Below are 26,202 nucleotides of genomic sequence, written 5' to 3' on the forward strand. Positions count from 1 at the left end.
GATAATGTTCCTTTACAGGTTATGGCAGACTCCCGATCCCCATTCACCATATTGAGAGATACAACTTTTTATGATTTGTGGAAAAGAAGGTTGACCTGTTACAATCCAACATAAATCCAAAAGCGTTTGGGGAAAAGGACATTAACATGATTGGGTATTTCTCTGGGTTAGTCCAATGTCTGGGAAGAGAAACCAAGACTAAAATCTATGTTGCAGAGAAAAGAAAGAATATAGGAGCATATTACCAACAACTAGCGATAATTATCGCTATGTTGGCTTAGCAGCAATATTATTATCGCCGAGCTCTGCCGATTTTTATCGCAGATAAACCTTGCTATCCTCAAGGTTTATCTCAAAAGCGAAAAAAATCGGCTGAAATGCATGAATATCGCTGAAAAGTCAGCGATATTCATGCATTACCGAGCTAATGCTCTTAGCCATGTTATCCACCTACCATTGGATAACATGGCTAAGAACTGCTCTGGACAGGCGTTAGCTTTTGGAGATATTCACGCTTAGCGCGAATATTTCCAAAAGTAGGTCATTGGAGATAGCGATGTTAGCGACTGTCTCCAGTCGCTAACATCTTGGCACGCCCACTTTGCATGTCATTAGCGATAAATATCGCTGACATGCAAAGCGGGCCCCAAGATAATCGCTATCTCCTACTAGCTGTCGCTAACTGGTGTTAGCGACAGCTAGGTAATAGGGCGATAAAGCTAAAGCGGTGATGAGGCCCTTGGTAATATATGCCCCATAGTAGGTTGGAAGGATCTTGCTCGCATGGGTTTGTACTTAGTTCCTGGGGACGATAATCCACTCAAGTTTGGGGAACTACCGGTGTCTAGTATTGATTGTGGCATTTCTGTGTCTAATTCTTTTACTTTAAAACAAATTATTGATGAGTTCAAGCCAGTGTTTTTATTAAACACTGTGGGCAGTGTAAAAGGTTTTGAGCACAAGATCAGATTAATCCCGGGAGCTCAGCCTGTTTCTCATAGAGTTCGATCAGTCCCTCTGAGTGTGAGGAATGAATTAAAAGATTTTTTGAAAAATGTATTTGATCAGGGTATCATAGAACCTGTTAATTCTTCTCAGTGGGTGGCCCCCATCGTGGTCGCGCGCAAAAACTCTGGCGAGATTAGGCTCTGCGCGGATTTGCGCACCTTAAATAAAAATATCATCATAGACTGCCACCCCCTGCCTAAGATCCATGAGTTACTCGCAAACCTCGGTGGTGCTAAATGGTTTTCGCTGACTGATTTGAAATCAGCATACCATCAGGTTGCTTTATCAAAAGAGTCCAAAGAGTTAACTATTTTAATCACCCCCTTTGGGGCATACAAGTTTTTGCGCCTTCTGTTTGGCTTGGCATTGGCCAGAAGCGTTTTTCGAAAACTTATGGATTCCCTGTTTCACGAAGTTGAGGGCGTTCAGGCATATCTTGACGACATTTTAATTTTTGCAAAATCTTTGGAGGAACATAATATGATTTTGAGGCGTGTCCTTTCAATTTTGATGTCAAAGAACATGACCGTCCGTAGTGACAAATGTAAATTCGCAGTTAATGAACTCAAATATTTGAGACACACTGTTTCCCAACAGGGGATTAAACCAAAATGTTCGGTCATTAGGGCCATTGAAGATGTCAAACACCCTACAGACAAAGATTCATTACAGTCCTTTCTTGGTCTGGCAGAGTATTACGCAAGGTTTGTCCTGTCTTATTCCCAATTAGTTGAACCTTTGCGCATGTTATTAAGGAAAGGCAGTAGTTTTGTTTGGTCCCCTGAACTTGATAAAGTTTTTAGTGAAGTAAAAAAGATGATTGTGTCCGCCCGAGCTCTCCATGTTTTTAGACAGGATTGTACTTCAATTATAACAGTTGACGCCAGCATGTCTGGACTTGGAGCTGTACTGACTCAAAGAGTGAAGGGTCATGAACAAACTGTTGCATTCGCTTCTAGGTCCCTCAAGTCTTTCGAAGAAAAGTACAGTACTATCGAAAGGGAAGCATTAGCATGCGTCTGGGCGGTACAAAAGTTCAGAATATATATTTGGGGTCGGAAGTTCGAATTGGTTACCGACCATAAGCCTCTAATTTATATTTTCAACAAAGTAGGTTCTTCTTGTATGTCTGCAAGGTTGATGAGACTTGTTTCCAAATTGCAAGAGTTTCCTTTTGAGGTGAAACACATTCAAGGGGGGAAGAATTTCCGGGCTGACTGCCTTTCAAGACTGTCCATGGTGAAGGATGATGATGAGGACGTTTCAGCTGAGGATATTGAATGCCTTACTGTGGTGGATGCAGTGTGTGAAATGAGTTCAATTCTATCTGAAAAAGATTGGAGGTCTACTCATGAGAACAATGTAATTCTACAGGAAGTCATTGATTATTCCACACATCGTTGGCCTGAGCCTAGGTGTTTAGAAGACGAATTGCGCAGATTTGCCCAAGTCTCTGAGGAACATTCAGTTGAGAATGGAATTGTTCCTAGAGGTGACAAATGTATTCCCCCTTTCAGGTTACGTTCTTCAGTTATTAATGAAGCTCATCCGGGTCATTTAGGGTTCACCAAGACTGTCATGAGGATAAAGCAGCACTACTGGTGGCCCTCTTTGGATGATCAGGTTAGGAAGTTGATTGATGCTTGTCCTGAGTGTCTTTTATCGGACAAGCACTGGCAAACTTTGACAGTTCCCCTACATCCAACTGAGTTTCCACATACTTCGTAGGAGAAAGTCGGGCTAGATTTTTCCAGTCCATATTCTATTTTGAAAATAGATACGTGATTTTATTGGTTGACTATTATTCAAAATGGATGTATCACAAGTTTGTTAAAGCCCCTGATTCTGATTCTACAATCTCTTTCTTAAGGACATTTTTTTATGTGGAAGGTACTCCTAGAGTAATCGTTACGGATAACGTAATATCTGAAAAAATGTGCAAGTTTCTAAGTGAGTTGGACATTAAACAGTTAAAAGTCGCTTTATACTCACCTTCCTCGAATGGCTTGGTGGAGAGAGGGAATAAAGTGATCAAAGAAGGGGTTCAAACTGCATTAGCATGCAATCTTAATGTGGAAGAATTCATTAAACAAAATGTGTGGCATTACAATACCTCACCTCACTGTACCACGGGAGTGCCTCCATTTACTTTATTGAGGAGTAGGGAGGCTCATTCTGTTTTGTTCCTTTCTTGGCTTCAGCATATGTCTGGAGAGGGGAAGATTGATCTGGGTGCTATTCGTAAAAAGGTAGATGACAAACAGAATCAAATAAAAAAGAATTTTGATAAGAAAATTAATTCTGTTAATGTGGATATTTTAGTTGGGGACTGGGTTTTGATTAAAAAACCAGATAGAGTAAAAACAAGCATTTACAATGCAACGGTCTCGCCTTCGGAAAAGTTAGAGCTATTGGCATTGTAAATGACAAATTGTTTATTTATGTGTTGGTTTTGAAAACAGATAAATAAATGGCATTGTCATTTACAATCCCAATAGCTTAATCTTTCGCAAATACGAGACCTATTGCATTTGCACCACACCCACACACAGAGAGCCACACACACACAGAGCCACACACACACACACACACAGAGCCACACACACACACACACACACAGAGCCACAGAGACACACACGCACCCTCACCCCGGGGAATCTCCTTATTTACAAATGGGTCATTCGAGGCCCCCACTAACTCCTAGAGCTCACCCGTTGCTTCCCTCAGTCTAGGTCAGCCGGTGCGCTGGCATCCATGCCCTCGACACCCACTGCCCCTCACCACACGCCCACCTCTGCCCACACCACAGTCGCCCCTTCACACTGGCCGTGCCCTCTCTTCGCCTACCCGGTGTACACCTCGCCCCCATGCACCCCTTGTTGAGCCTTCCTTCTTCGCTCGTCATGCAGGCCTGGGGTGGTCAGTAGTGCAAACGGGCACTGCCCGATGGGCGGGTCTGTGCGTGGATCGGTTTTTGGGCTGTTTGAGGGCCTCCTTTGTGGTCTCAATAATGAAACAAACGTTGCTCGCTACAAGCTCAAACGTCTATACATTGTAGAATTATTTTTCTGTGAATTTTAACAAGTTAACAACCGATCCAGTTTGCAAACATGTGCCACATTGTATCCATCTAATCCAATAATGGCAGTGACTTTTATTTTGTGGCACAGTTTAGTTTATGTCCCAGTCCGACGCTGCACAGGTGTATACTCGGCCCCTCCACCCCTTCCGTCACTTTCAATATGCACCTCCTCGGAGTGCACCCCCTAACCACACACAGACTTGTCCTCATGGTCTTCCCAATTGAACCTGCTAAGGCCCAATTTAACATTTGAGCCAGTCTCACCCAATCGTCTATCTCCCACACTCATGCTCATGTTTAGCCTTCTCACTTTTTGAACATATTTCTTGAATCACTCCCAACAAAGCAGGGTTTGCAACCTAGATTCCCCCCACACACAGGTGGAAATATACTCACAAAGGCACACCAGACACATCATACAGAGGCACTCATGCCGACACAGACGGAAACACACCACACACATGAACATACAAAGAAACATCACCAGGAAACATCACCAGGCACATGAATACAACACACAGAGGCACCACAAAGGCCACATACACGCACACCCTCCCAGGCAGGAGGGCATCGGCACTCACATATACATCACACACAGAGAAAAATAAACAGTCTCACAAACCTCAAAAAACACACACACAGCATAACTATACCACACACACACACAATGCTGCCAGGCCACAAAGAGTCACAGGTGCATACAGATATAAATAAGCACAGAAGCAAGCACACACACACACAGACAGTCACATCACGCAGACACACACTGTACCTAGGCTCCAGGCATTGCATAGCTGAAGACACTCATGGGGGAGCAGGTGGGTCTGGCGTCCCTCCAGGGTGGGCCCTGCACCACCCAGGGCCAGAAGATGGGCGTCCTCCCTGGCAGCTCACCCAGGGGCTTGGGGTAGCGGCCACCGTCACCGCGCCCCCGGGGCTGAAGAAGAGGACGCTCCAGTTTACGGCGAGGGCGAGAGCTCACAAAATGGCGGCCTAACGCTCGCACTGGAACTGGTAAATGTATAAGGGGGGTCCCCGTGGGAGAAAATTATGAACAATAACAAATTAAAAATTTCAAAAGACTAAGGTAGTGGTTCAAAAAGGAAGGAATGTTGTCATTTATTCAACAACACATCATTATAATTGATGAAACATTGTTGCAATAATTACAAGAGAAATGAAAATTCGGAAAATGAAATGGCCCCAATATGGGAAGAAGGGAAGGGAAAGGGTGTGCTCAAAGGTTGTGAGAAAGGTTTAAGAATAGTACACAGGCTTAAACATAATGTACATCAATACATAAGTCAACAAGGAATTAGGAGTTGTTCCAAAAACCAAAGCAGCCTATATCAATTAAGGCAAGTCTTGCAAATGTACTTCAACTACGGACATTCTATGGTCACATGTGTGGTTCCGTGTGATACAGGGGATGTGCCGGACGTCCCAAAGTGAAGAGGCGCCTCTTCACTTTGGGACGTCCGGCACATCCCCTGTATCACACGGAACCACACATGTGACCGTAGAATGTCCGTAGTTGAAGTACATTTGCAAGACTTGCCTTAATTGATATAGGCTGCTTTGGTTTTTGGAACAACTCCTAATTCCTTGTTGACTTATGTATTGATGTACATTATGTTCAAGCCTGTGTACTATTCTTAAACCTTTCTCACAACCTTTGAGCACACCCTTTCCCTTCCCTTCTTCCCATATTGGGGCCATTTCATTTTCCGAATTTTCATTTCTCTTGTAATGATTGCAACAATGTTTCATCAATTATAATGATGTGTTGTTGAATAAATGACAACATTCCTTCCTTTTTGAACCACTACCTTAGTCTTTTGAAATTTTTAATTTGTTATTGTTCATAATTTTCTCCCACGGGGACCCCCCTTATACATTTACCACACAACGCCCAGGTCCCCGCGACTGCATGGGTTTTACCCCCCTTTGTAATGGCGCACTGGAACTGGTGCACAGAGTGTGCACAGAGTGTGGCACAGAGAGCCTAGACTAGAGGCATCGGTGACCGGTGAGAGCGGGGCGGGCGGGCAATCCCGGAGGGTGACACTGACACTGCGGGACCCTGCCCTGAGCACCGGAGTGAGGCACCGGTGCAAGGAGCAGGGGATGCAACCGGGGGACGCCTTCTCTGTCTCGGCCAGGGAAGGGGGAGGAGGAGCCGGCAGTGCATACAGATATAAATAAACCCAGAAGCAAGCACACACACACAGACAGTTACATCACACATCCTTTAGCCATAGAATGTAGGTACGTATGTACCTCACGCCTTCTTCCGGATGCATTGATCACTCATTCTTCAGTTTCTCCACATCCTTACGTGCACCTCCACCCCTAATATCCTCCAGTTTGCAGCAATGCACCTCCCCTCCTTCAAGTGCTACACATGAATTCGTCACACAGTATTTCAGATCCACCTTCTAGGCAATTCTCACGCCAAGCAAGTATTTTTGCAGCTTCCCTAATTCGAATCTGTGAATGTCATATCGCCCCTCCTCCCGCAGCTCCCCACAACACAGTTTTGTTCAAAAACCCAACATCAACCATTCGGACTACAGTAGTACTATCTTCCGCAGCTTCACACGTAACTCACCCCCGTCCCCGGGCACACGGACAGTGGGAGGGGGGGCGGGAACGGGCACACGGACAGCGGGAGGGGGGCAGGAACGGGCACACGGACAGCGGGAGGGGATGGGAGCACTCACCAGGACTTCTTCCGGAGGCGGTCGGCCTGGAGGAATGACCCAAAAAAACGTTAAAAAAATAAAATAAACCACCGCCCACCGCCGCAATGACGTTCACAAAGGGGCAGAGAGCGAAAAAATCGCCGGAACGCCCACGAATCTGCTCCCACAATGACTGACGCATCTCTGTTCCAATGGCTAGCCTCCATTTATGGAGCTAGCCAATGGAACAGAGAGGCGGGACAAAGCCCCAGACTGCTTCTCAAAAGTTTTCACCCGCGCGAACGCTGCTGCGCAGCAAACGCCAGGCGAAACCTAAAGAATCAAAGTTCTTCGAGCCAGTCCAAGTCCTTAAAGTTAGTAAGGGGGCTGCGTTTGTTGATAGGAAGGGTTGGTGGAACAAACATCAGCTGGTTAAAGTTTCTCATCGTCAGGTGAAAATTATGCAAAATAGACGTTGTGAGTCTAAAGAGAATTTGGATTGGAGTCATTGGCTGGATGTTTCTAATAAGAGTATTGGGCCCATTCCAGTTGTTGCATCACACAGTCATTCAAATGTTCAAAATGTTGCTATGTGTTCTTCTCATGGCAAGACTATTAGAGTCCCTAAAAAGTTTGATGGTTTTGTCAGATTTTAAGATGTAATTTTACCTTGTCCTTTCTTTTTTTATTTTTTTTTATTTGCTGTTGTAAGGGGGAAGGTGGTGTAGTGGTAAGTGTTTAGTGTAAATCGCGCGGTGCACCGCGCAATGTCTATTCTATGTTCTTATTTCCTCGCGCACTTCACACGCCTTGTATTTCATCTTGTGTTATGTTTCAAATGTGTAGGCTCACGCATGATGGATTCGTTTTGTGGAGAGTTCTAACGTTGTAACCAGTCACTGTGTGGCTTTCTACTGGACGGGTGCTTCATGTGCTGGGTGGAGTAATTTTGCCAATAAACTACGACTTCTAAACCTACTGGTTTTCAGGGATTTCTTCATTTAACAGTAGCGCGTTCAAATTGTTCACCTCAGCTCAATGATGGTTCCTTTCTCTTCTGGGATAAAGCTCTTTCGAAATGTGCTTTTTAAATGTTATTTTGGTTTATAGTCTTTAAAAACAGCCATTTATTTTACTTGCCCGTCACGATCCCAGATAGATGGTGAATTATTTCCTGCTTCCTTCTAAAGATTGCCAATAAAAAAGTGTTTACGCAACATTCCACACATGCCAATAGATCTGATTTAGGTGTGAGACTCCCAATTTTTGAAGCAAAAAATTGTTTTATTTGTGGCTGTCTCTCACCTGAAATTGCCTCTGCTTCAATAGAAGTAAATGGTGGAAACAGAGTCTCCCAGTTATGTTTATTTTTCAAATCTCTCACTTTCCTCATCTAAAATATTGGCAGGTAGGACATTGTGACATTAAAGCTGCCTGTACTTGGTCAGGTGAGGATTTCTTCTTGTCACCTGCGCAAAAAATAGTAAAAAGCATGACACAACTGAAAGGCTTTTCTTTTTTTAAAACATCACTAATACAACAGCAATCTCTGTTAATATTTATTAAATGTAACATTTTTATTGTAAGCATATGTCGCTCACATTTAGGTATCTGTGTTTAGTTTTGGGCCATATGTTTGCAATATAAATGTAGAGGAAAAAAAAATCTTTTTCACCACCTTCACACAAAAAGGCCAGACTTTTTGGCTTTGCCTATTTCTTTTCCTACATATTGACATAGAAAGCGGACTACGAAAGCTTTACTTCCCTATAGTCTTTACAAACGTCAGAACCCGGAAGTAGCTCACTGTTGCTATGGGAACGTGACGCACATAGGGTGAGAGTTGAAAGGTTGAAGTGGGTGGACCGCTGCAGTTTGCCGTTGTGGCCGCGGTGCTGCGAAGTCCGGGGATTGAGTGTCTCCGGAGTCTGCACACTCCCGCCTCAAACGATGGACGTGGATTCCGTGCTGTTAGCAATGCGAGCCGGGTCTGAAGAGACGGAAGCTGCGTTGCGAAAGTACACGAAAGAGGTAACAAGCTACGCAAAGCATTGAAAGCGCGAGCACCGCTGTTGCTGACAGTCGCCCTTAGCTCGGTGATTCCTATGTGCACTGGGACAATCTTTTCTCACTATATATATATATATATATATATATATATATATATATATATATATATATATATAATCTGTGATACTTGTGTTACAGGTATGCTGTTCTGTACGTGCTACTCTGTAATCTGTGCATCTTTTATGGTCTGTGGCAGATGTTTATTTTGATATGCTTTGGTCCTTTTGTACACCAGCCAGTGATGCACACTGACTGGTTTGGCTGCGCTAGATATAAAGGCACTCGTCCAGGCTTTGTTGACGTCTGTGCAGTCCAGCACTGCTGTTCTATTGTTTTATGTCAGGACTTTACATCAGCTATGTTGTTTGTTCCAGGATGCTTTCCCTGGTCTGAGTTGCGATCTACTCTATCCACTTTTTCACCCTCGTATTTAGGTGGCATCGTGCCGGGATTTCACACTCGGTCACGCTTGTGAGCAATGTCCCTGTCAAATTTTCACCTTCGAGTTTGGGTAGGTTCGTATCAACCGTTCATCTTCAGCTGTGTTTGCTGTACTCCGAGGTGCTCAGTTTGTCTTATCTGTATTGTGCAGCTCTTTGTATTGAAACACAGAGCCAGACCTATATTAAACTGCACAATGCACATCAGTCAACGTAGTACCTTGCTACTAGTACTTTAAGCCTGAATAGCTGGCATTGTAGATTCATAATGTAGTTCACTGCGTTATAAAAACTACTTACTTATTTTATACAAAGGTCTGTCATCAAGTTCTTTCTAAGCACAATCTACAAAACACGAATGGTACCATATCTTGCAGCAAAATTTATATAACTTCATAGTCCTGAATACACTTTTAAAAAGACATGAGATCTCCCTCTCTTGTGTATGTAAAGCGCTCGGATACCCCCGGGTCTAGCTAGCTCTATATGAAACTTTATAAATAAATAAATAAATGGGTTGTGGCATAGGCAATGGCGAGACTATAATAAATGGTCCGCCATGGCCATTCGAGGGGCCAATCATAAACGAATGGCATTTTTTTTTATAAATGGCAATTATACTATACCCCCGCCAAATTGCAAAAATTGTTCCCAGAAACATCATCGGATTGCCCTAGATGTAATCACGCAAAAGGGGACTGGCTGCATATGTGCTGCTCATGCCTCAAATTGACTGTCTACTGGACTAGGGTCTTTCAGTCGATTAGTCAACAAGTCGAATGCAGCATTGACCCCAATCCTATAGTAATTCTATTTGGGATCTCTAATACAACTTTAACAGTGCGACAAAAACAATTTGTGTTCAATGCTTCACTAATAGCTAGATCATTGATCTTACAAAATTGGAAATCATCGGATCCACCAAAGCATTCACAATGGGTAATCCAAATGAGAAACACGAAAGAAAGAGAAAAATGTTATTCCATCAGGATAGGGGCTATCCGGAAATTTGTACAAATATGGGGAGCAGAATAAACAAATAGCGACGGGTACTATAACATTGCATAAATAAAGAAATAGATGTAGACAATTGGTCGCAACTATAAGAATTCACACTTACTCAGTACGGTCTTATGGTCCATTTATTGCCCTGTGTTTATTTATATTAAAACACAGGTATAGATGTACACCCCCAAAAAAGAATGAATAACATTTCAAATGATGACTATTAATGGCATTTGAATTATGAACTATCATTATATTACTCTCTTTCTTGTAATGCCTTTTTTTTCTCCTTTTTTTCTCTTCTTTCTGCCTCCTGAAAAACATTCTGCAATTGTATAGAATGATCTGTGATGTATATAATAAAGATTTTTTTTAAACGAATGGTTTAAAAATCATGCCATTTGTGTACCTGTTTTCTTACCTACTAAATTTATTTATGCTCAGCTTAGCGTGCACTCAACAAGTCTGACAAATATTTATGCAGTGTGGGTCTGCTAGTTGTTGTATATCGTTGGGAGAAATGTGTCTTAACTACAGTTGATACAAGTTAATCACCGTGCGTGGGTGCGTTTTAATTCTCTATAAACCCTACAGCTGCATGAGTCGTACCCTTAATATAGTTATCACAGGAGCAGCACTGGGACTCGAGAATATAGGAAAATAATAGTGACATTATTATAAACAATGACATTATAAGCAATTCACAATATCATTAATTAACTCAAAGATGAGAATAATTGCAGACATCGTTTAGTGGAGTAGTGTAACCTCACAAATCCTTAGGAACTTTCAGGGAACTGAGGAGTAGGATGCATGTATGTAAAACTAAGCCATAGCCCGTCTATACTACACATGTAATTGAAATTAATCTACAACATCTCCTGTCTACCTCTCAAGCTTTATATCTTCTTTACTAAATGCAACAGCAAAATCTATTGGCATTCCATGTGCTTGTTTTAAGTTTGGATTCTTTCCAATGAACTCAAGGTCTTCATGAAATTCTGAATTCTCTCTCTCCTGGGATTACTAGCCAAGTTGTTTTGTAAAACATTGTGAAATCATTGCTGATCAAAGTCAATATGTTTATTAAGTTACCCAAAATTGGGTAGTTTATGTCTTACCTTCCTATGTCATGCTTATCTCTTGTTTGTTTTAAAATCTGTTGAGAGATGTGAGCATGCCGGTCAGGCCGAACATCTGGCTTATTTTTTCTCTTCTTTTTTGCATTGAAGCAAAATGACATGCAAAGCTTTTACCTGTTCTCCAAAGTCTAACCCAAAGAGTTACACACCATTGTGTCATTGAGGTTGCAAAAGATTTTTTTTTTTTACCATCTTGGCATTTGTTTTGCAAATAGACCAGATATATAGGTATAGATAGATAGCTGACGTCATTTTAGATCAAATATTCCAGATATCTTTGAAATTTACCTCAAACTGATTTAAGTTACTATTGGATTCTGTCCACATTCTTTGATGACATTCTGCTGTGGAGAATTGAGTTTATCTATAGTTTTAGTTCTGGGATATATTATACCAAGCATCCATAATGGACACATGCTGCTACAGCGTACTTATTAGTTTTTCGAAGTATAGTTATGTTATGTTAAAAGTATTTTTATAGCGCACTTACGTCCAGCGGTTTCATGGCGCTGTGAGCACAGGGTAGACAAACATTCAGCGGTGTAGGTAATTAAGAGAGTGGTTATCCATGAGCTTGGTGGAACAGTAGAGTTTTCAGGAGGGATCTAAAGCAGGGGTAAGAAGTAGTAAGTCTCAGGTCCAAGGGAAGTGCATTCCAGCTGGAAGGGGCAAGAAAAGAGAATCTGAGGCCAACCTGTCTTTTACGGTTGAAGGTAGGAATTGTGAGTAGGGCCAAGTAAGAAGAGCGAAGGTTGCGCGAAGGAAGATAGTGGTGAAGAAGGGAAGAAATGAAAGCAGGGCCAAGGCCAGCCAGGGCTTTAAAGATGATGCAGCCTAGTTTAAATTCGCTGCGTTTAGCCACTGGAAGCCAATGGAGGGCTTTAAGCAAGGGAAGAACATGAAGGTGTCTGGTGCTGATGGAAGATTAGTCTCGTGGCCTGATTCTGAACCAGCTGTAGGCGATTTAGCGGGTATGCAGAAATTCCAACATAAAGTGAATTGGCATAATCAATCCTAGAGACTACAAGGGCCAGCAAAGCCAGGGTCAGGGCCTCCGTGGTTAGAAATCGAGCAATCCTACAGATTTTTCGAAGATGGAAAAAACAAGAGGATACCACGGCGCTAATTTGGGGCTTCATGGAAAGGTCCTTGCTAATAATGACTCCTAAGCTTTTTGCTGAGTTGACAGGACAGGGAGGGGAACCAAAGCCGGAAGGCCAAAAGTTAGAGTTCCAGGGATTTGAGGTACCTCCGACCAAGACCATCTCGGTCTTGTTGGGGTTGAGCTTTAACTGATTGTCCTCCATCGAGTTAATAATAAGACACAAAGTGGACTGAAAATTATAAATTGATTGATCGGAGAAGTCGATGTCAAAGACTAGCTGGATGTCATCAGCATAGTTAAATGCGATGACATTACAACCCCGGTGTCTTACGCTGACGACACCCAGCTCCTGTTCCCTTTCCAGTCCCTCACTCCAGCAATAAGAAAATCTTTTGCAGATGGTATGAGGGCGGTTTCAAACTGGATGGCTACAAATCGCCTTCAATGCAATGTAGGCAAAACAGAGGTGATGTTATTCGGAGAGGCCCCGCTTCTGTGGTCCCCAGAATGGTGGCCTCCAGATCTTGGGCCAGTGCCAAGTCCAAAACAGACCGTTAAAAATCTTGGTGTACGTCTGGATCAGGCACTGGTGCTTAAAGAACATGCCAATCAAGTTGCTGGTCTATGCTTCCACAACATCGGACTCCTGCAACGTGTTTTTCCATTCCTGCCTGACTATCATCGTAAGACTCTGGTCCAGACGTTGGTGGTCAGTAGATTGGACTACTGCAATGGCCTGTTCATCTCGGCAAATGAGGAACAACTTAATCGTCTGCAAGTGGTCCAGAACACCACGGCAAGACTGGTGCTCAATGTTTTGCCCAGGACCCCCTCCCGCCCGCTTATGGACAGCCTTCATTAGCTGCCTGTTCAGCAGCGGGTTAAATACAAAATTTGCTGTACCATATACAAATGTCTCTTTGGTACAGGCCCTAAATACTTAACGGACAAGTTCATCCCCTATTGTCCTGGACGTTCCTTGCGTTCAAGTAACCAGCAACTGCTTCAGGTCCCTAGGATTAAGAGGGCAAGACAGGGAGGGCGTGCCCTCTCCTATAAAGGCCCCATTCTCTGGAACTCACTTCCACTTGCCCTAAAGATTAATTCAAATTTCCAATCCTTTAGGAAGGTCCTCAAAACTCATTTATACTCGACCTTATAATCTGTTGGTAGTTCAACTATTCAGTTATCAGTCTAACATCTGTACCAATGCGCAAGCGCGGAGATACCCCTTTGGGGGTCGAATCCTGCGCTATATAAGAAAATAAATAAATAAATAAGCCCCGTAAGGACCGGATGAGGGGGGTCAGGTATAGGTTAAAAAGAAGGGGAGAGAGGGAGGAACCCTGGGGGACGCCACATGTCAACTTAACTTTATCAGCTGAGAAGTTGGAAAGGCGAACAGCCTGGTGACGGTCGCTCAAGAAGGAGCGGATCCATCCAAGGGCCGGCCCCCGGATCCAGCGTCTCCAACACAGCCGACCAAAATATCATGGTCGACCGTGTCGAAGGCGGCCGACAAATCCAGGAGCACCAAGGCCTGGCTGATCCCAAGGTCCGCTCCTCTCTTCAGCTCCTCCATCACTGAAAGGATGACCGACTCGGTCGAATGGGCTGGTCTAAAACCAGCCTGTTGCGGGTCAAGGAACTGGGTGCGTTCGATAAAGAAACTCAGAAAGTTAGTGACATGGGCCTCCAGCACTTTACTAAGGTAGGGGAGCAAAGAGATAGGGCGAAAGTTGCTCATTAAGGAGGGGTCTGCATTAGGCTTCTTCAAGATGGGTACCACTTCGGCTGTCTTGAAGGACCCAGGGACCAGGCCAAGCCGGAGGGAATTATTAAGGAGTGCCAAAGGGGGTTTGGGACAAGCAGTGAAGGCCTCCCGTAAGATATGGGGGGGGGGGGGGGCAGCAGTCTGTGGGAGAGCCAGAGCCCACCTTTTTTAACAGGACAAAAAATTCCTCCTCAGATATCGGGGGTATCTGGTCCACTGTATGAGAATTTCTGGTGGCAGATGTGGTGGCAGATGTGAGTGTAGAAGAAGATGTACGAAGAGGGCTACTATTTTTAATTTTAGCAATTTTTTCCGCAAAGAAGAAATTTAGAGAATCACAGAGGGCTTGAGAGGGGAGGGGCTTAATGGTCACTCTATCGGGGTGTGAGAGCTCTTCCACTATAGAAAAAATATCTTTTGCCTTAGTGGCAGAGTCAGTAATCTTCTTAGAAAAGTACAAGGTTTTTGCCTGGAGAATAGATTGCTTATAATCTTTAAGCTGGGCCGTAAACAGCAATTTTTTCTCTGGGGCATAATCGCGCCTCCAGCTACGTTCGGCCTGTCTGACTGTAAGTTTTTTAATTTTTAACTCCTCCGAGAACCATCTCTGGGCATCATGGGGGCGCTTTAATTTGAGGCGTCTAAATGGCGCAACTATGTTGCTGGCTGATTCAAGCCAGTGCCTCATGCTAGTAGCCTGAGTGTTTAGGGAGTCATGTTCGGCGGGAGAAGAGGCGCTGAGTAAAGAACAACATTCATTAAGATCAGCCCTGTTCCAGTTCCTGGCAAGGAGGTTCCCCGCAGGTGTTTGGCTGGTGTGGGGGATAGAGGCCAGGGAAAACGAAATAATAAAGTGGTCAGACCACGGGAAAGGAGAAATAAGGGTTTGGGAAATATCCAGATTGGACGTCCAGACCTGGTCTAGGACCTGGCCTTTGACATGCGTTGCCGACTGGATATGTTGAATACAATTCATATCCGCTAGGGGATCCGTGAAGATAGAGGAGCAAGTGCTCTCCCTAGCATCTGAGGGCCAGTAATTAAAATCACTGATGATTAATACTTTTGAGTTGTTGCTCACCAGTTGGGAGAGCAAATCGCCAAACAGCGATGAGAAGCCAGGCATGTGTTGAGGGGGACGATAAACAAGAACACAGATAAGCGGGGACAGGGAGGATTCCAGTCTTGGGATGAGGCAGTCGACTGATGGTATGCTGGCAACCTTGAGGGATGAGAACCTGATTGAGTGTCTAACAATGGCTGCTACCACACCACCGGGTTTACCGGAAGATCTATTAATCTGGAGGACTAGCCCGGGGGCTCTGCCGCCAAAATGTCAGGGGTTGACTCCTCGTTGAGCCAGGTTTCCGTCACTAGGAGTATGTCAGGTTTCTCTGAATCCAATAGTTGGAAGATCTCTAACTGGTGTTTAACCAGCGAGCGGGTATTTAAATAGCTAACTGACAAGATGGAGTTGGTTACTCTTTTGGCTGGGGGGAGTAGAGAATCACGAGGGCCAACCGAGGTAGGAATGGACAGGGCAGCCACCAAGGGAGAAGTGAATTCCAGAAAATCGGTCCTGGGACTAAAGATACCCAGTGAACCGAGTCGGATTTGCGTGGTCAATGATTGTGGAGGCGAACCAGTGCGGGGGCCGCGTAGGAAATAAAATGGGCAGAGTTCCCTGCCCCTAGCCCCGAACAGCCGCGGACAGGCGCAGACAGGCTTGCCTTTGGCGCGCAAACGGCGTGCCCGCTGCGCGTGCCCGCTGTGCGTTCGAGGAGACATGTGCAATATGTAGCCTAGCCCCGCCTCCAGCTAGATCGCATCCTACGGTCCTGCCGGGCTCAGGGACTGACCAAAGATGGCGCCTGCCCTCCACACAATCGGCAATGCAGCCGCGATGGACCGGGGCAGGGGGAGCACACCTCAAAACAATTAAGTAAAAGAATAAGATATTAGTGAGGAGCAGCGATTTTAAGATGTCCAGCAGTCGCTTTTAAAAGCGCAAATGATACGATTTAGGAACAGGCAAATAGCGGTGGAGTGAGAGCGAGTAAGCAGAAGAGTACACAGCAATCTTAAATCATTACTAACAGCGTGCCTCGCAGTCTGCCCCCCAGCGTGGTAAATATATTTTACCTAATCCTTTTTTCCATATAAGTATCAATACAAGACAGCTCATTAAAATGAGAGGCAGAGTCCGTGGAATCTGAGTCATACGGGCTTTAATATAATGCTTCGAAGCATGGGACATCGGGTTCCATCACCACTCAGGTTCAGGAAGGGACGTTCTCACTTTTTATTAACATCACACAATATATATAGTAAAACAGTATACATGGAAGTGAATACAGTAGGCGTAACAGGTGAAAAGAGAGGTGATAAGAACACATGTGCGTAACAGGAGGCGTGTAAGAAGGCGTACACATGGGCGTGCACTGGACATGTCAGAGAAACGTAACATGAAACTTCACAAGTGGGTGGATGCTTAGTGAAAGTTGCAGAATCAGCAGAAACTTATAACCTATATGCGTGCGCAGCTGAGCATGACGTGCAACCGGGGAGAACTGGGGGCTTTGACTTTTGCACGAGTAGAGGAGACTAATGTCTGGGGTGTCAAAACGACCTGTACCTATAGCATATCTGATATCGTATGTTTTGAGGATGTAGTGTCTGGAGTAAAAGGTCTCTCGGGCAAGGGCCGTTAAACACTGAATGCGAGTGCGTGCAAAGGGATCTTCATGTAGAGTGCGGGGGCCATGGGCCTACCATGGTAACGGGAGCAGTATATTTACTTGCATGGAGACAGGAAGGCAGGGCCCTTTGCTCTGCAGCCGGGAATATGTTTACCTATTTCACTAGACTGGAATGTGTTTTCGAGGAGGCTGGACAGATAACTTGTAGGTAAAACATCATCTTGGCAAGCGAACCAGGCCGAGCCGGGCACCGCTCGTCTGAGGCAGGAAGTAGGCAAGGGTCAGGGATGCATACAGCTTTCAAAGACAGGAGAGATGAGACTCAGGGCCTCGTTTAAGGGCCTAACTCGACTGGGCCAGAAAACGTGGACGAAAACGTGTAAGTGTACCATGTAAAGACGTTGGCACCGTAGGTCTAGAAACCTAATTAACAGGATATTTATGCATGGCTGGATAGCTGACATGTTAACGTTGGACGCAAATGTATTTGCGTCTCTCTAACATGAACAGGAGAGAAGTTACACGACATACAAGGAACATGGGTGCATGGATAGGGTGCGGGTAGGGGGACACTTTGGCTACCTGAAAATTTCTATTACCTCATTCCTTCCTTGGCCCCTACTTCACCCTTTAGGATATATCTATATTCATGAGACCATCTATCTGTTCATATAACCTCATTTGTTCATCTTTTATCATTCGGGAACGGGAACTTGGACCTGGAATACAGGCTGTGGCGCACAAGCCGCAAATCGCTGGCCCACATTGCAGACATAGACAACAACTGAATACTATAACCAATATTATACCTAGGAATGATAGCAATTTCCATCCCCAAGCAGATATCACATTCCAGAGCCAACCGGACCAAGTCCAGGTGTCTGGATTCTGGTGGATCAGGTGAGCTATTTCATGAAGCCTAGTAATAGCCTTATACACGGATGGCGCGTTATTTGGAATAAAAACACAACAACTGGATCCGATTACTCTACAAGCCCCGCCCCTATCGGCCAGGATGACGTCAAGGACAAGGCGATTTTGAAGAACTACGAGTCTCATAGCAGATTGTTCTTCAGTTAGGTTACCTAAGGCAGAGGTAGTTTTGTTCACTACCGTTTCAAGTGTGCTCGTTAACCTGCGTATTAATTTACTGTTCTGGACAGGACCTATGAACCAGAAATATCCTTTAACATAATCCCATGGAGAACCAGAAACATCAATAACAGGAGGTAGGTCTCTTCTATGTCTGACATTCACAAGCCGTGAATTTCGATGATAATCAGGCGGGGCTAGGAAAACAGGTGGCAGGAGGAACGCGATATAACATGTCCCATCCCAATCAGGGGGCAGATGAACATAAGCTGTATGTCCACAAATAAAATAAGAATGGCGTGAGGCTTTGAAAGTAGACTTTCCTTTGTCACTGAATTCGACCACAGTATTACAATCACTGTGTCCTAGATGTACTGAGCCATTCTTTCTGACGCATAATTCACCTTTCACTGGTAGAACTGAAATAGACGGCAAGTCTGAATTAGTCTCAGACTGCACATTCAGGATCATGAGGTTAAGTGTAAAATTACCTAATCCATACACTTCATTTTCTAGATCGGTCCCTGTCCTTTGGGGAAGACCTTCTTGGTCTGGGAAACATATTTTATTCATGACTGTATTCAGGTTCCCCCATATCCAATCACCTTGTGAAACCTTGGACTTACTATCTAGGGAAGACATTAAAGCAAACCATGCACCACATGAACTATTATGTGTGATTAGTGGTATTGCTGGTCTGATGAGTATGATGTAACATACGAATGAATGTATTGTTGCGCATTGCTAATCGATAGGAAAGCTCGTGGGGAGGCAGGTCGCTGAAAGTGTGCTCCACAGTGTCATTAGAGGAAGCATGTACATATGAATCAAGAGGGAAAAAGACATGTAACATTAAACTCATGCATATTATCGTAAGACTCAGAAGAAACATGGAAAATAAGGCGATTATGCATCCGCTGTGCAAAACTTTACAGTGCTTTTTTCTTTTCTCGTTTCGCCTATCTCTCTGACTACTTGGGTCTATCTTGTTCATGTCAGAAACCTGTCTAACCGCTTCACCCAGGGGGGGACTTAAACAATTAAACGCTGTCTGACTTACTAGACCTCAGCTTTAAACGATACTCCTCTTGGGGAGTTTTCTCTAGCAGGGGAAGTTTAGAGTCAATGTCCGGGAGGGGGCAGTCCTTAATCACAGTATCTGGACACAGTCCATGAATCTTCTTGATGTGGCTGGAATGCACCCAGCCTTTTCTTCCTTCCAGCTTGACTGCAGTCCTCGTCGTCATCAAAACCAACTTAGGCTGTCTCCACCTCGGCTCCAGCGGACTTTTCCTATCGAAATTTCTCACAAGGACGTATTCGCCGGGGACCACTTCATGCGGTTTCACTTGGGTGTTGTCTGGGAAGGCAGCGGCGACCTGTGAACTACAAGATTGCAGTGCAGACATCAAGGAGGCCAAGTAATCTGTCAGCATAGAACTGTCAACATCTGTGATTTTCTTTGGCATAGGCGTACCCCACATATTGGGAGGCCGCCCAAAAATCATTTCATAGGGAGACAATCCTGTCCTAGAATGGGCTACCATACGCATATAAAAGAGTGCAACTGGCAATGCTACTATCCAATCTACACCTTTCTCTGCACATATTTTGGCTAATCGTGTTTTCAGGGTCTGATTATGTCTCTCTACGAGACCAGCTGCTTCAGGGTGTCGTACGCAGTGGAACTTCCACTGGTAACCTAACAGGAGTGAAACCTGCTTCATGAGCTCGGACGAGAATGGCTGTCCATTATCTGAGTATACGACACGGGGCAAGCCGTATCGCGGGAAAAATTCACGAACCAACTGCTTGGCAGTGGTCGCGGCAGTGTAATCTGGGACTGGATATGCTTCTGTCCATCGGGAAAGGGCACATACAACTACAAGGACATATTTATTATTTTATGATTTATAGAGCGCCTGGTGACCCGTAGGCATCCCCGCGCTGTAAAATTGTGAGATCCAGGAGAGGAAGACCGGGGGAACTATTTGGGGAACAGGAAGGTTTTTAGTTTTTATTCGGAAGAGGGCGTGACCGGGTTCCAGACGCAAATTGCGAGGAAGTGCGTTCCATCCTGCGAAGGCTTTGACCGAGAAGCGACGGCCACCGGTGCGGGCCTTCTTAAATTTTGGGACTATGGCCAGATGTTCGCCGTCAGAGCGAAGGATTCTGGCGGCTTTGTAGGGGATGACCATGTCTTTCAAGGCGGCTGGGCCAACACCGTTGATGAGTTTATGGGTGGTGCACAAGGCTTTAAACTCTACTCGCTGGCGGACCGGAAGCCAGTGCAGAGCCTTGAGGGCCGGTTTGGCAGAGGCTCTGGGAGGGAGGTTCATAATGAGCCTAGCCGCAGCGTTTTGTGCCCGTTGGAGTTTGGACAGGGTGAATTCAAGTGCGCCGAGGTAGACGGCGTTACTATAGTCAAGCCGGGCTAAGATGAGCCCTTGAACCAGTAGTTTCCTGGATAGGGGGGGGAAGGAGAGGGAGAATCTTGCGAATTGACCGCAGGAGGCCAAAGCATGTTCCAGCGGTTTTGGCTGCCTGGGTCTTCATGGAGAGGTCAGGTTCCAGCCAGACTCCTAGTGTTTTGATTTCTTTTTTTGGTGTGGGGATATTTAAAACCTCTACATCTGTCCATCTGGATATAATCCATCTGGAGGACTTCAAAAGGATGATCGGGAGGGTGGAAACCACCTTGTTCCACGGGAACACCTTTGCCTGGATTAAACTGACAACAGATCATGCAAGTACGCACTTTCTGTTTTGCTGCTGCTCGTAAATGTTTATTGAACCAGAGGTTTTGAATGCTGTCTAACATAGCTTTTTCCCCTAAGTGTGCTGGACTATGTGCTGTATTAATGATAACTTGAACCATAGAGTCGGGGAGGAACCATGTGGCCCTTCCCTTCGTCATCCATCCATGATCTGTGTGGATCCCTCCATGTTCAGTCCATTTCTTTATTTCACCTGGAGTAGCATGTGTCTGTATGTCGAGTACGTCTAGAATGGGATCCTTCACTGTCATACAATGTGTCTGTGATATTACGTCAGTCTTTGTCATGTCTGTTGGGATGTCTGTCTGAGCTGTGAGTTTGGCTGTTCGGTCTGCCAGGTCGTTACCCCGGGAAATAGTGTCGGTGACTTTCGTATGTGCTTTGCATTTCATAACGGCTATGGCTGCAGGCAAGTGTATTGCTTCTAACAGAGCTTGAATAAGGGGACCATGTTGGATCTTGGTACCATGAGAAGTTAAAAAACCTCTTTCTTCCCAAAGAACACCGAAGTCGTGAACGACTCCGAATGCATACTGTGAATCTGTGTATATGTTTACTTTCTTGTTCTTGGCTAGTATACAGGCTTGGGTCAGAGCGATGAGCTCTGCTGCTTGAGCAGACAAGGTGTCAATGCGATGTGTTTCTAAGACTTCAGTTTCAGTGGTCACTGCATAGGCGGCCACTAACTCTCCTGTACTTGTTCTCATACATGAACCATCCACGTAAAGTGTCAGGTCGGGATCGGGTAATGCAATGTCAGTCAAGTCTTGTCTGGGCTTTGTTACTGTATTGATGACTTCTACGCAGTCATGTGGTGTCGGGTCAATCGTGCTCGAGGGTAACAATGTGGCAGGATTCAGTATGTTGCAACATCTGATTTCTATGCGTGGCTGAAACAATGTCAATTCGTATCCGGTCAGTCTTGCTATGGTCAGATGCTGAGTCTGAGTTCGGTTCAAAAGAACTTCCACGGAATGTGGAACTTGTACTGTCAGGGGATGTCCTAATACTATTGAATCGCTTTGTCTGATTGCTAGGGCTGTTGCTGCAACTGATTTGAGGCACGCAGGCAGAGCCTGGGCTACTGGATCCAATGTACTCGAAAAATAAGCACAAGGCTTATGATGTCCTGCTTGATCTTGTGTGAGAACAGATAATGCTGTGCCATCGCGTTCTGTAACAAAAAGTGTAAAAGGCTTGCTGTAACATGGTGTCGCTAAAACAGGTGCCTGACATAAGGCTTTCTTTAACTCGTCAAAAGCTTGTGTGTGTTCTTGAGTCCAAGGGAGGAGAGTCGAAGTCGCTGCCTCCTGTGTTGTCAACTGTATAAGTGGTTTAGCTAGAAATGCATACTGAGGGATCCATTGTCTGCAGTACGAGGTGAGGCCGATGAAGGCCCGTACCTCCTTCTGTGTCTTGGGTTGTGGCAGATGTGCAATTAACTGGATACGTTCTGGTGTCAGTTGTCTCCCCCATTTGGACAGCAAGTGCCCAAGGTATACCACTTGCTGGGCACAGAATTGTAGCTTCGAAGGGGACACTTTATGCCCCTTTTCGGCCAAGAAACATAGGACAATCAGTGACGCGTGCTCGCAATCACGTTCGGTCCGTGCAGTTATCAATAAGTCATCTACATATTGGAGCAGAGCAGTGTCAGCAGGCATGTGAATACTGTCTAGTTGTCTTTTCAGGGCTTGACTGTAAATACTGGGACTTTCCGTGAACCCTTGAGGTGCACGTGCAAATTTAAAACTTCGGCCATTTAATGAGAATCCGAACAAAAATTGGCTTTCCGGATGAATGGGGACACTAAAGAAGGCGTTCTTAAGATCAATTACAGTAAAGAACGCAGCTTCGTAATCAATGGCAGTCAACAAAGAAGATATGTCGGGCACTACTGGGTACTGGGGAACGATGCATTTATTTAGCTCGCGAAGATCGATCACCAGTCTGTAGACTGGAGGTGCATTTGGGTCTGTTCGTTTAAGAATCGGGATGATTGGGGAATTACATACATTGGAGTCAGTTTCTATAACTACTCCTTGGGCAATCAATTCTTCAATGATTTTCAATAAGGCCACTACAGCCTCTGGGGGCAATTTGTATTGTCGGATTCGGGGCAGTACAACACCTTGCTTGAGAGTGACACGATAAGGTGTGATGTGCATACATCCTACATCAGTTGGACCTTTTGCCCATAAATGTGCTGGTACATTTTTCAATCTTGGATCAAAATCACGTAACACATAGTGACCCTTAAAGTCACGTAAGAACAATCTCACTCCTTCCGGAGAACAACATATGACGGCTCCTAAGGCTTTCAACGTTTTAATACCAAGCAGATTTTCAGGGTATGCTTTCGTAAGTAACAGGTCAGTAGTTCGGGACAATGGACCAACTTCAAGGGAAACTGGCTTTGATACTTCATTAACAATAGGCTTTCCTGAAAAACCCAGGGAAACATTCTGTGAGCCTGAGAGGGGAGCCCCTGGAACTTCGTCATGACTAATGGTCGTTCTACTTGCCCCTGTGTCAATCAAAAATTTTCTGTCTTTCCCTAATACCTGACTATGTACATAGGGACCATCTTGATCTACAGGAACCTCAATAAGAGGCAAGCCAACCTCCCTCTCTAGGCTGTTTCATGTGTACTGCTGGTAATCGGGATAATCTGACTGTGCATACTGATACATTTGTTGTGTGACATGTTGAGTGGCAGCAATAGGCTGTGGTTGCGGTTGAGGTTGGGGTACAGCTACTGTCTGTGAAGCTTGCTGTGGTGACTGTTGTGCATTCTGTGCGACATGCTGTGGGACGTGTTCCTGTCTAAGAGGACGCGGTCTCTCTTTTGTTTTACCGGTAGCAATATTGTGCTTCAAAACCAAACATTCATTAATATAGTGACCTGGCTGTTTGCAGTAATTGCAATTCCCTTTAACGGGAGCTGCAGACTGACCTGGGGGTGCTGTACCCTTTCTTTGACCGTCCGCTGGAACAGTCTGGGCTACTAGTACTTTCATTTTCGTGTCTTTCATACGTCTCTGTTCATGTTCATGTTCCTCTCTAATTCGGTTCTGGTGATACTGTAACATTTGTAACATTTGGGAAGGTGTATTTGCTTGCCATGTGCTCTCGACTTTCAGGACTCTATTCTTAACCTGGGGTAAGGAATTCTCAACTAATTTGGTCACAAAAAGATGTGGATATGACTCGCTACTTGTTTTCAGGCCACTATTAATGATAAAACATTTCTCAAATCTGGAATAAAAATCACTAGTGTCTTCGTCTTGTTTCTGTTTGCAGGCTGAGATTGCATCCCAGTCTTCCTTTTTGGTTGTCAATAACCTCGGCAAAACCTGTACTAATAACCCTGGTAATTCTTTGGTTTTGTCCCCAAGACCTAAACCTGGGGTACGTCTCGTTTCTTCGTCTTCTAATTCAGTCCAGTTAATCTTTTTATCTCCCACCTCCCATTCTTTTTCTTTGAGTTTCTCGTAAATACCTGCCGGCAACAATACTTTTAACATTTTCATAATATCGGGATATGTGTAATCTCCCATGAGTAACATGTCTTTTAATTCACGGTGATACCCTGCTGGATCTTTATCATGACAGGGCACTATTTTCTTCATTTCCAATAATTCCATTTTACTTAAGGGCGTGTATACAAATACGCGTTGAAGCGCACCCCCTGGAGACGTCTGTACGGGATGAACTTCTCATAAGGGATTCTGTCTGTCTATGTGAAAAGGATAGTTGGAGGTGGAATGGGAACAAAATGTGGAGTCAAAAATGTTCTGTATTTATGACGTTGTTCGAGAATCACATTAATCAAATCGGTACCTAGGCCTCTCCATCTATTCAGGAGTAATTCGTCCAATATATTGTATAGGGGACCTGGATCAGAATGCTGACTCTCATATAGCATAATGATATGCTGGATCATGTATATACCAGTTAAACGTTGTTCAGTTGGAGTAAGACTCAAAAATGTTTGCGCTACTGAATCATCTTTATATACACTGCTATTATCAGCCCACTGTACTGCGGACCGTGCTAGTTCTTGTTCACGCATTGTACTAAGTTCGTTGTAACCTATTCTTTCTCTTAGGATTTTATCAGTGGCTTGGAACAAATGTTCAAGAGAACATTGCTCTGGTATCGGGGAAAGGAAACGTTTCTTGTTTTCTAGACGAATGGGTCTGTCAAAAGGTCTATCCATGGAATACTGTTTAGGGAGTTTCACTCTACCTACGTACGCTATCCTGTCTGGATTCTCTACTGGAGTCTCTATTTCTTCCTCCTCTGAGGATTCATTCTTGTCTGACTCGGCTTCCTGTTCAGCCTTCTGTCTGTTATGTATCTCTACTATTTCTTTCCGGATCTTTCTGGTCATGGCATCTATACAAGTTTATCATGTTTACAATCTGCAATATTTTGACTCCATTTAGTCAGTACATCCATCTCTTCTTGAACAACACCTTGCCGATCTTGTTCCCTTATCAAACCATTAATTAAGAATCCTAATATTAACCCTTGTGTCTCAACTTTCTGATATGCCATAGCCTCACGAATACATTCTGGTCTCTCCCCAGTTCTAATAAAATGATATATTTTGTCTAGATGGTCTGGCATTTCTGGTAATGTCAACAAATAATCTGTAACACGTCGTAAACGTAACGAGGCTAACATCATGTCTCCTTTCTTACCGGGTACTGGATCATATCTACAATCAGTAATATACTGTTTAAGCTTTTCATGTGGCATCGCTTTCGGAGTACGCTGCGTTGCTAAGTCTCTGATTGTCATTCGTTGTAATTGTGGCGGGGTGTGAGGGTGGCCTCCTGCGGAACCTCCTGAAGCAGAAGCGTGGGCATGACCTGACGTCATGGCGGGTGGAAAAGGTACATGTGATGGGGTTGGACTCTGGGTTGCATCTGTCGAAAAAGGATTGTGAGGACCAATAGTAGGGGGGCCAGTAGCAGCAGAAGGGGAAGTGACAACAGGCGCAGGAAGCGAGTCTTGGCATGGAGGGGTCGTGGCTTGAACAGCCGGAACAGGCTGCTGTGCATTATTAACGGGTGGTATGGGTACATTGGTATATGCTGGAGCTACATCATCTAAATAGGAAGAAAGGAAAATGTCTGCTGCGGTTTGTTTGTGGCGGAGTTTAGTCGGGACCAATGGTGGTGGCAAGTTACGTGGTACTTCCGGGGTCGCCTTGGGCAGGCCCTTGGCTAGAACTGGATACAGTCCTGTAATAAGTGCATTTCTCTGTCTGTCTTGTTGTTCTATTCTGACTCGTTCTCCTTCTTCTAGTAACT

At 44.6% G+C, this 26,202-nt stretch overlaps 1 protein-coding gene across 3 annotated transcripts in view; it reads left to right on the forward strand.

Moving 5' to 3' along the window:
• The first annotated feature begins 8,604 nt into the window (after positions 1-8,604).
• The window catches only part of RIC8B (RIC8 guanine nucleotide exchange factor B), a 477,183-nt gene continuing 459,585 nt past the window's right edge, over positions 8,605-26,202 (forward strand). The window contains exon 1 of one of the 3 annotated variants that reach the window (XM_086921785.1): positions 8,605-8,805. In XM_086921785.1, the coding sequence (XP_086777911.1) occupies positions 8,725-8,805 (81 nt within the window). In that variant the 5' untranslated portion in view covers positions 8,605-8,724. The remainder of the gene's footprint in view (positions 8,806-26,202) is intronic. The other 2 variants (XM_086921794.1, XM_086921812.1) reach the window with 2 other exon arrangements.

Source organism: Lissotriton vulgaris, chromosome 1_1, assembly GCF_964263255.1.
Source record: "Lissotriton vulgaris chromosome 1_1, aLisVul1.2, whole genome shotgun sequence".
Lineage (NCBI taxonomy): Eukaryota > Metazoa > Chordata > Amphibia > Caudata > Salamandridae > Lissotriton > Lissotriton vulgaris.